The sequence below is a fragment of the Mirounga angustirostris genome, unplaced genomic scaffold (genome assembly GCF_029215605.1).
Source record: "Mirounga angustirostris isolate CCGP_5_RB_7025 unplaced genomic scaffold, mMirAng1.0.hap1 SCAF_15, whole genome shotgun sequence".
Classification (NCBI taxonomy): domain Eukaryota; kingdom Metazoa; phylum Chordata; class Mammalia; order Carnivora; family Phocidae; genus Mirounga; species Mirounga angustirostris.
In genome coordinates this window covers 12738259-12749508 of record NW_026991723.1, presented here as the reverse complement: position 1 = coordinate 12749508, position 11250 = coordinate 12738259, and the positions used below count along the sequence as shown (strand labels likewise).

At 35.5% G+C, this 11250-nt stretch overlaps 1 protein-coding gene across 4 annotated transcripts in view; it reads right to left on the bottom strand.

Moving 5' to 3' along the window:
* The window catches only part of SMC5 (structural maintenance of chromosomes 5), a 95875-nt gene that overhangs the window by 30758 nt on the left and 53867 nt on the right, over positions 1-11250 (bottom strand). For all 4 annotated transcript variants that reach the window (XM_064579358.1, XM_045882237.3, XM_064579359.1 and 1 more), the window contains exons 11-15: positions 8261-8374; positions 5469-5563; positions 4729-4861; positions 2209-2382; positions 1955-2124 (exon numbers count right to left, since the gene is read on the bottom strand). In XM_064579358.1, coding sequence (XP_064435428.1) covers positions 1955-2124; positions 2209-2382; positions 4729-4861; positions 5469-5563; positions 8261-8374 — 686 coding nt within the window. The remainder of the gene's footprint in view (positions 1-1954; positions 2125-2208; positions 2383-4728; positions 4862-5468; positions 5564-8260; positions 8375-11250) is intronic.

Below are 11250 nucleotides of genomic sequence, written 5' to 3'. Positions count from 1 at the left end.
AGAAATGAAGTCTCCTCCACAGATGGCCTAAGCACTTATCACACTGTTGCTTTTTGCACAGGGTCCTATGGTCAGTCTTTGCATGAATGCTTAAAGAGCAAAATCTGTTCCCTACCACTGTACTGTTCTCCTATGTATAAGCCCCACTGGCTTTCAAAGCCAGGCATTTTGGGGACTCATCTCTCTGGTGTAGGTCCCAAGCGTGGGGGTGCCTGACTTGGGGCACAAACTCCTTGCTCCTCCGAGGAAAAACTCCGTATTTGTGATATCCTTCCCAAGTGCTGGTCACCACACTAGGGGTGGGGTTTTATGTGAGATCCTGTCTCTGTTACAGAAGAGCTGTTGAGTCAGTTTTCAGGTCTTTTTCAGAGGGAACACTTTCATCTGTAGCTGTTGATTTGCTCTGTCTGTGGGAGGAGTGGAGTTCAGGGTCTTCCTACACTGCCATCTTGAACCACCTCCCAGTGGTAATTGAGTATATACCTTTTTAATATTCAGTGTGATGAAATACAAAGCACACAGTACTTACACTGCAACCAAAGCATGATGGTTGCCTCAAGGAAAGGCACTTGTGTGACTGAGCTGGGAGCTGGCCTAGATACTTTTTCGTGAAATACCATTTTTATTTAAAAGAATAAAGACAAACTATGGTTACTGAGACTTAAGTATTTGGCAGATTTTATCCCCCCGCCCAAAAGTGAACAAAGTGAGCCTATCACTTCAAGAAAAATAACTGCCAATAAACAACTTTCACGTGCCAATTAAAATTTTGGAAAATTTGTTATCTACACTGTGAGCTTGACAGCTTCCCAGTTCTTAAAGATTTTTTATATTACACAATAAAATGTGGCAACATCTGAAAGATCTATGCAGCTTGGTGAGCCAACATTATCTAAAGGACCAATGCATGATGTAACAAAATCACTGGCTAAAAGATCCACTTACAGTGCAATGGACTTTAAGAGTAATGTAATCAGATTCCACATTGCAAGTGAACTTCAACAAACCACACCTTGGCAGGTTTTGATGTAGTATTAAACAAGACCACAGACAATTATCTGAAAAGTCCATTATAAAGTACTCCTTCCTTTTCCAACTACAAATCTATGTGAGGCCACATTTTCTCCATATATTTCAAAGCAACACCTCACAACGGACTGAAAGTAAAAGCAGCTATGAAATAAACAACTTCATTTAGAGAGACTAATAAAAACGTAAAAACAATGCCACTCCTCTTGGTAAACATATAACTGTGGTTGTTCATAAATATCTTAAACACTCTCAGTTTTAATTACTGATATGGTAAATGTCAATGATATAAACCATATTAACAAAACTTCCTCAAGGTCCTCAGTAACTTTTAAGCACGGAAAAGGGTCCAGGGATAGATAAAAACGGCTCATCAGGGGATAGGAAAACTCACAACACTTAAGATTCACCAACTTTTGCCCTACAGACGCTCTTGGGATAAAACGTGTTTGTGGGAATTGCAACATCATGACAGAGTCCAGGCACACCTCAGAGAGATTGTGGATTTGGTTCCAGACCACTGCAGTAAAGGGAATCCAAAGAACTCTGTGGTTTCCCAGTGAGTATTAAAAATCGTGTTTACACTATACTGTAGTTCACTAAGTGTGACACAGCGTTGTCTAAAAAAGGCTAACCATTACCTGAGCTTTCAGAGTCTTAATCACTGATCACCAAACACACAGTATGAGAATCCTCAAAATGTGACAGAGGCACAAAGTGAGCAAATGCTATTGGAAAAATGGTGCCAACAGACTTGCTTGACACAGGGCTGCACAAACCTTCAATTTGTTTAAAAAACAAAAATAAAAACAAAAAACGCAGTATCTGCAAAGTGCAATAAAACAAGGTATGGCTGTATAATAATAATATCCTCGTAGGGCCCTGTACCCCCCACACACCCCCGCCCAAATAGGCTGAATGATACCTTCCTAGTTTAGAACTAATTTTTTGTTCCAATTGTCTTTTCTTGGTTTTCCTTTCAAGAAGCTCCTTCTTCTTTTGTCTAAGTTCATTGTCTTTGTGTTCTAGATGTCTGTTTCTCTCACATAGGGCAATCAACCCTGCTTCCACTGCTTGCAATTTTCTATTAATCTCCTATAAAATAATCAAAATTATTGTTTTAAAAACAGTTCTAAAGTATTACAAATTCAGTTTATTCTTTTTTAATAGTCAACCAACCTTTAGCTGTTCTTCTAAGTGTCTTCTTTGCTCTAGATCCACAGTGACTGTGAGAAACTGGGCTACTTTTAGGGATGTGTTACTAGAAATAACTTTATCTGAATAAAAGGAAGTTTTCACCACATACTTTTCTTCTGCTGTATACATTTGCTTTAACCGGGTTTCTTTTATTACCTGTCACAGAAGTCAATGTCAAACAAATGTTAGTGTACATCTAATAGTAATTAAAATATTTTTAAAAGGACCAAAGCATTGGAAAATATAGATCAAGTGAATTTTAGAAGGTCAAAACAGATGTACTTTTTTTTTTTTTTTCTAAAAGGGTGGCTGATACACTTTAGGTTATTATTTTGGAGAATACTAAAGAGAGAAGGGAGAAAACCCAAACAACTATAGCAAAGGTGGCTATTTTTCTACTTGACTATATAATCTCTCCCAAGTAAGTGTACTTTTGTTGGAGTTTTGTTGGGCCTACAGAAGAGATACCAGGAAACAGCTGCCCAGGACACAGAACTTCGGTAGCTCAACTAAGTCATTTATTCTCTCACCTTCCCTCAGTTATACTGTTCACAGATACAGTCATACTTAATTCCTGTATATTTGGAAGAATACTTAATGGAAACACTTTAAGGATCCCAATTTTTTTTTTTTTTGCCTTTTTTTGGAGAGCTTGTCTCTCAAGAACTGAAACAAAAAGTTCGAAAAACTAAAGCACATTCTAAACACAATAACATTATGTATTTCTGAATAGTAATGAAGAGTAGGCTTTTTTTTTTTTTTTTTTAAGATTTTATTTATTTGACAGAGAGAGACACAGCAAAGAGGGAACGCAAGTAGGGGGAGTGGGAGAGGGAGAAGCAGACTCCCCGCCGAGCAGGGAGCCCAATGTGGGGCTCGATCCCAGGACCCTGGGATCATGACCTGAGCGGAAGGCAGACGCTTAACGACTGAGCCACCCAGGTGCCCCGAAGAGTAGGCTTTCATATATGGTTTTTCCTGATCTCTGAAGCTTCACTACCAATACTCTCGTGGCTTGTTTCTATCCAGAAGTTTATAGTCTAAGTGAAGAGAAAGACCTATTTAAGCACACTTAAGTTTAACAGGGTATAATCTGGCATCCACAAATTGAATAATTTGAAATGAAAGAAAAGCTAGAAGACGTTAGGCTACTCAAGTTCTAATAAATTTAAATTGACAGACACAGTGAGGTAAGGGCACTCCCAACAAAAAGGACATCATGACCGACGGCTGGCAGCAGACAATTTAACCAAAGGGGAGAGTCCTAGAAATTAATGAGGGCAAGTCCATAAATGGTCTTGTCCTCTTTTCTAAATGACAGAAGAGAGGTACACCCACATGGAGAGTCCTAATATTCATTTCCTCAAATGTTCCCCATAATGTCATTTTTAATCAATGACACATGCAACTTTTACTATAATTAGCTTGGTGGAGTTTTGTTTTTGTTTTGCAAAATGGGTTGCTAATCAGCCCTCATTTCTATCTTCTGTCAGTAAAGTATAAAGAGTCCCTAAGTTACAAATGAATCGTCCTAGGGATACTGGTAACACTAGGTGTTAAAATTTTAAAAACACATTTTCTAATAAATTCAATATAACAACTAGTAGTTGGGTCTCTAACTGGGTCCTAGATGCTTACAAGTGAAAAAACACGCAACCTGGTGTTATAGAAAAACCTATTTTGGATGAAGAGATTTCTTTCCTTTTTCTGCTTGTGATAGAAGCAATGAATTTAGTGTGAGTCTTGGAGATTACTTGTATGAGGAGGAGAGAGCTCCCAGTATTAGCAGAATAGAGGAACTACGAGTGTGTGCTGTGCTAGCCAGGAGAAGAGGGCCTATGAAGGGAGATAATCTTCAGGGGCAGCTTTAAGAAAGGAAGGGCTTGGGGCGCCTGGGTGGCTCAGTTGGTTAAGCAACTGCCTTCGGCTCAGGTCATGATCCTGGAGTCCCGGGATCAAGTCCCGCATCGGGCTCCCTGCTCAGCGAGGAGCCTGCTTCTCCCTCTGACCCTCCCCCCTCTCATGTACTCTCGCTCATTCTCGCTCTCTCAAATAAATAAATAAATCTTAAAAAAAAAAAAAAAAGGAAGGGCTTACCAAAACAGTTCTATATCCCAGCCTACCATTCTAACCTATAATTTCTCTGAGAAATAATCTAGACTACAAGAATTTAAATGATTAAACCATTAATAAAATGTCTCAACACAGATTTGTCAAGCAATACAGAATGAGGTAAGAGTGCCAGGTGTCTCTTTTCAGACTTCAAATGTATTCAATAATACAAATATAAAGCATTTACTCTAGGTAACTCCACATCACTTACACCCATCATATAGTCACTGTTCTGTGTATATTAAAAATGTAAAATACAAAGAATTTCTGTGTGGTTAAAAAAACAGAATGACCTACTTCTTTAAATATCTCTTAATTTTTGCTTGATTTTTTTTATGCTAAGAAGTTTCAGCAAAATGAGGTTCTGGTACTGATTCAGTACTTTCTTACCCGTTCAATTCTTTCTCTGGTCCTTTCAGTTCCTACCGGAACTTCATGAATATGATAATGGCAGCAAAGGAAACTCATGACCGGATCAGGTGCATCAAATAACTCTCGCAAGTAAGAGAAAAATCCATACTGTCTGAAACGAAAAGCATTTACTAGATTTTTCTTAAAAAAAATCATTCACAGAAATCTGATAATGAGTGGCAAATAATAAAATATAATAGTACAGCAAAAATGTATTTTAAAATCACTTAATATTAAGTGATTAATGTTGAGACTTATTTCCTTGTCAGGAAAGCTTAATATACTCATGATTACAAACTTTATAATCTCTTTTGTTTCTTGCATTGCTTTTATACTTAGGATGTTTACTTACATTCAGAATTAAGATGTTCACTTATAGCTGTTTTATAACTCCAAATTTTCTATTTAGTCCTTCTGAAAATTACTTCTGCATTATGAAGTGATGATTTGTTTTACTTTCCCAATACCTAACCAACTATTTTAATATCTTTCATTAAACAGTCCAATATTATTCCACTGATCTGAAACATCACCACTATATAGTATTTCATGGTTTGTCTGTTCCTAGATTTTTCCTTATTTTAGACCTAAGTAGAGATCCTAAAAGGGAATCATATAGCCTCTAACATTTATGCGAGAGATAAAATATACTTAAGAGCTAAATGAATATTGATTAACCAAAGTAACAGGTTAATTCTAAAAATATTTTCGAGACTTACTTTAGCTCATTCAGAGATCTTGAAGGTGCTTTGTCTGCATATGAGCTCTCAGGAGCAATAACAGCATTTACTCTTAATTTTTTATTGTCACGAATCTGAATAGAAGGGAAAGAAAATATTTTAATTACCATATACTATCAATCAAAATGATTATTAAAGTTATATTCCTACGGGTATTCATAAGATGATCAGAACCTGGGTATTCAATGGTACTTTCAAGAAAATTTTTTAGTGTGGTAATGACACTATAATTACATGTTTTTATAGAAAGAATTTATCAGTGAAAATAGTAAAAGAAATATGTTCTAACAGTTAAGGAAGCAGTAATACCAAAACTTTCAGAAAATAGGAGGAAGTGCAACAGCCATTTTCCAAATCATTTTATGATTCCAGCATAATCCTGATACCAAAACCTGACAAAAACAATATCCCTAATGAATACACATACAAAAATCCTTTACAAAATATATTAGTACACAGAAACTTTTTTCCCCAAAAACTTCACATTTAATAAGTATCAAATTTTTAAATATATTTATATTTTGATCAATTACATAAATTAAACTCAATACAGAAGAAATTTAGCACAGCTTTAAGAAAATAAAATTTTAAATGTATTTATTTTGGTTGCAAAGATGTATATGACAGTGTGATCGATATGACTTTCAAGCATAAAAATATATAGAAAAATTCTAAGGCAACCAACTGCAGGAATATGAAAATTTGATCTAATGGAATTGACCCCTGTCCCTCAAACCAGCCTCCTATTCCCAAACATTCTAAGCTCCTCTGGGGAAGGCACTTGCTGGTGGTGGTGGTTAGAAAGTGATCGCCAGCTTGTGTAAGTTTCATTACTTTTACTTTTGTCCGGTGTGACAGTACAGACTAAAACATACACTCCCCCCCCTTCATTATTACAATAATATGATCTCAGATTTTCACAATTTTGGGGGGTCCCATGATGGTAGAGTTTTGCTGTTACATTAGGATAAAATCTTGTGAGGAAATTGCAATGAAAATGCAACTTCAAGAAAAAAAAGATTTAAAATTTTAAATATTTGTGTATTTTTCTTTGTGTATTATCTATAGTGGTTGATGGTACAATATGTGAACAGTACACATGACCAAGTAGAGTTTATTCCAGAAATGCAAGACTGATGGAAGGTTTCAAAAACCAATCTAATTTATAGCAACAGAATAAACTACAAAAGCCATATGATCATGCCAATAGATGCGGAAAAATACGGTAAATTCTCTGCAAACTAGGAACAGAAGGAAAACTTTATCAACCTGATAAAGGGCCTCTATGGTAATTGTACAGCAGACATAATACTTATTATACATGGTAGTATGGGAAATGGTACTCTAATAGATAATATTACAGGAGGCAGTTATATACAATAAAGTTCACAATTTAAAATACAAAGTCACACATGTGAGAGGAAGTTCTGGTCCTGCTGAGAAGCTATGGAAAGTTACAAAAATAAAGGTCAAAATTTCAGGAACCCATGTCACATTATCCATATAGGATTCAAATCCTTAGCACAGAGGAAGCATGAGTTTTTGACTCAAAAAAAGGCACTCAGTGTAGGCTAAGCAGGCCATTTCCAACAGAAAGCACCTAATTCCACCTGACTGAATGCCCTTCACAGCATGCCATATCAGATTTATAATCCAAGTAACCTACTTCTTCAAAAAGCTCTCACACCAGACCAAAAACTCACTGGATAAGCTTAAATAATTCCAAACTAAACAACTGTCTAACTTTTTGGAGTCCATTCTATAATTTTATACATGCAACTTTTTATGCAATTACCATATATTCCTATTCCCTGCCAACCCCCAAACCAGAAGGAGGGCAATATGGTAAAAGCCAGAAAAAGGATTCTTTCCAATCACTAGTGTACCACAGAAATAGAGGACCACTTAGGTGATTCAGGGTCCTGTCCTCATTCATACCTGCTAGCAAAGATTTAAACAAAACAGAATCTAAACCTAATCTTTAGGGCTTTTAAAAGAAGGTGACATACACAAAAGGAAAGAAATCTGACAATAACAAGAGCTAACAATACATACTTTATAGATAACCACATGTAATAAAAATAATCGCAAACAAGCACTGTTCTACACACCTTTTCATTTATTAACCAATTTAGTCCTCACAACCAACTTTTGAAGCAGATAATATATCTACATTTTACAGATGAGGAAATTATGGCATCAAACATTTAGGAAACTTGCCAGTTTAGTAGCAAAGCCAGAATTCAAATCTTGGCAGCCTATCTATAGAGTCTGTGCTCCTACCTACTAAGCCACATTGCCTTGTAGTGGCTTAGATTCTCAGTGGTGTTTCTGTAGCCAGATACAGAATTCTCATTCTGTATCCCATTCTCATTCTTTTCGAAGAGGTTTTATTTAAAAGCAACAACATATTGATTCCCACGCTCCCCATCAAAGAAAAACCGAGTTCATTCCAATATATTTTCAAAAAGGACGTCTAAGACCAAAGGTCCATCGCTATGGTTTTTTTCTTAAAACAGTATGACAGAATTACTCTTACTAACTCCAACTCAAAACATGTTACAGATGAAATTATGGGCTGTTTTTTCCTTGCAAAACAAATTCATTCCCCAATGATGACAGAGATAAAGAAATTCACAAAACTGAATGATTTTACACAAGAGTTACTGCTGGTATAGTTAGTCACTATTTTTTGCTTTAGTTTGAATTTAAAAACTTAAGTACCAGAAGATTAGCACCAGGTGAATCTAAGTATTATGTTGGTTACTTGCCTCTTTGAGAAAAACCTCCATATCTTCTTGACTCTCAAATACAAAAGCTCTCAAGTCATTTGATGAAATATGATTTTCAATATATTTGGCATTTTTATTATCTTTCATATTGATCTAAACAGAAAGAAAATATAAGTTAATTCTCATGAAATCCAATCCAAACTGATTACTAGAACATAATTTTACTTTGTTTAATCCGATTAAATTTAATAGCTGGAGGGGGGAGAATTTGGTATTGAAGATTCAACATTTTAAAACCTCTACTTAATTTAGTACCCAGAAACATCTAATCAAAATTGATATGCATCAGGTGCTTATTCACGTCTTGTTTTTTGTTTTACTAAGAAATAACTATGTTCCTTTTATAGTCAACTCACTGGGAAACATCTGAAATAGGCTTAGACTGTAATCTAAGAGTGTATTTCTCATCTATCCCCAAACTTTTAATATTTGTCGTCCTAATCTTCAAAAGGAAGTCATACATGGCAATAACTGATCAGTACAAAAACACAAAGAATTAAAACAACTTTACCAGTGCTTTCCAGAGAAATCCTAGGCTTGTACCACTAAGAGCATAAGCTTTAGGATTTATCTTTTAAATATTAACAAATCAGGCACTTCTGCATGTGAGGCTCAATGTTATGGAAAATAGTAAGGTCAAGATAACAAATTGTTTCAAGATGACTACAATCTACTTTCTGCAGATTTTAAGTAAAAAAAAAAAAACAACACAATAAAGCTCTATAATAGGTGTATAAAAAGTGCTCTCATGGAATTTCAGGGGGGAGACAGATAATCTTCAGCAGATGGAAATCAGCTTTCTTGAAAAACACATTTATGAAAGGGAAGGGTTCTAGGTACCATATATATATAAAGCACCGCATACTAGTTAAGAGCTAAAACTCTGGGGTCAGACCGACGTTGCTTCAAATCACGTACCACTTGTCTCTCTGGAAGTGTTAGTTCTGCACCCACATGGGTACAGTGAAACAGTCTATATCTGAGGAACAAATGTGGATTAAGAGAGCTAATAAACTTAGTATGCTGGTCATACAAACATTGGCAAATATTACTATTTTAAAGTATAAAATATCATTTAGCATAAAAAATGGAAAACTGATACACAAGCAAACAAAACAAAGTCACATAAAATACCTGGACATAAACACTACAGAAATTTAGCCTCTATCGTTTGACTTTTTTTTTTGGGTATCAGTTACTTCATTAGAAGGAATAGTACAAATGAAAGAAAAGTGGGTGTTAAGCTACAACTTATAGAAAGGGTAAAATAACCCCAATGTGACTGCAGAAGTCACCTTTTTAAAAGTCACACAAGTAGGGGTCATGTCTGTCCCTGCCCAGTTTGTGCACTTCCAGAAGTGACCGCGTCACACTTTTTTTGCCAGGTAACACGCAAACTGCACTGCGTTCAGTCTGGCTTCCTGACATCCTGAAGGAAGAAAGACTTCACCACTTTGTTGGCTCTGAAGCTTCATCAATACTTAGTGTGCTCCCCCTCGTCAGATTGGTAAAGAAAATATCTGGCAAAGTTCAAGGCCACTCCTTCACAACATAGTAAAGACAGAGAGAGGCAGACAGAGGGAACATAGCGCTCCAAGGTGATCTGGTGGTTGATGGCAGACTCACAGTTCAGATTTTTAACATGAAATCTTTCTATATATCCTATCTTAGAACCGGTTTTATAAATTCATTAATCGGTCATAAATGTCCTCTTATAGTGAATGACATTTTTAATGGCTGCACAGTATTCCAGTCAATGGATATAGAATAATTTACATGACCAATCAATTTCTTTGGAAATTTTGTTCTTTGCCCCACCATTATTTGTGCCATAATAAACACTGCTGTGAGGAACAGAACTATAAATACATCTTTGCACACTTCTCCCACTGTAGCCTGGAATGGTTAGAAATAACTCATGGACATGGATTGTTAGTTGACAAGTTATATGGCTAAAATTTTAAGTTTATATACTGCTAACTTGTCTACATTGGTGACATCTCAACTAGATATTGAAAGATTAAGTGTGTGTATGTGTGTTGGGGTGGGGGAACACAGTTGGAAAGGTGGTAGGAAAGGTAAAGGGTTATTCCAGAAAGGATAAAAAGCAAGCAAGACTATATCTTTTTATCTCAAAGATTCAAACCTAATTTGAAATATAAATATATGCCAGCTAGTAATCCCTTTTGGTGACAGGCTACTACTACTAGGAGACCAAATGATAAAAGGATGGCAAATTTACTAAGGTTGTGAATTATAATTTTGAGGTTGACATTTTAATAAAAATCTGTTCACAATTACTTGCATTATAATTTCTTAAGACTCAAAATATTTTCTTATATTTTCTTTCAGTCCTTACCAGATTAATCAAAACAATAATGTCTGCATCCAAAATAGATATTCCCTTCTTGATCTGGCAAAAATACTCTAATAATACATACCTGAGCAAGAAGAGAATACAGTATTATGCATATTAATTTTGCTAATATAATCTAAGATATTAAAAAAGACAACTACATGAAATGATTTTAACTAAAGAATAATACAAACATGAATTAAAGAAGATAGAAGTTTTCATGAATTCTGCAAGGATCTTCAGTGCATTCATTTCTAAAGTTAAAAAAAAAAAAACAAAAAACCACCCAGCAATAACAATCCTTAAGTCATTTTTGGGTAAGTTTTATCATCGCCAAAGACTGGTTTTTACTTTATTTTCTCTTTCCATGGCCAAACTTATTATTTAAAATATTTCAGATAGAAATCTTCCTAGCCATTCCATGGCCACACTTCATTAAATGATTTACTCAATATAGCTTACCCTATTCTTAATGACCCATGATCATCAAAAAGAGCTATCCATCAAAGGTTTATGAGGTCAACAGACTGCTGGCTGCATTCTCAGAATCCTAAGAATGCTCTGTTACTTGTAGGTGACTTTCTCTTCTTTCTTCTGTTGGTTCCCCCCATCA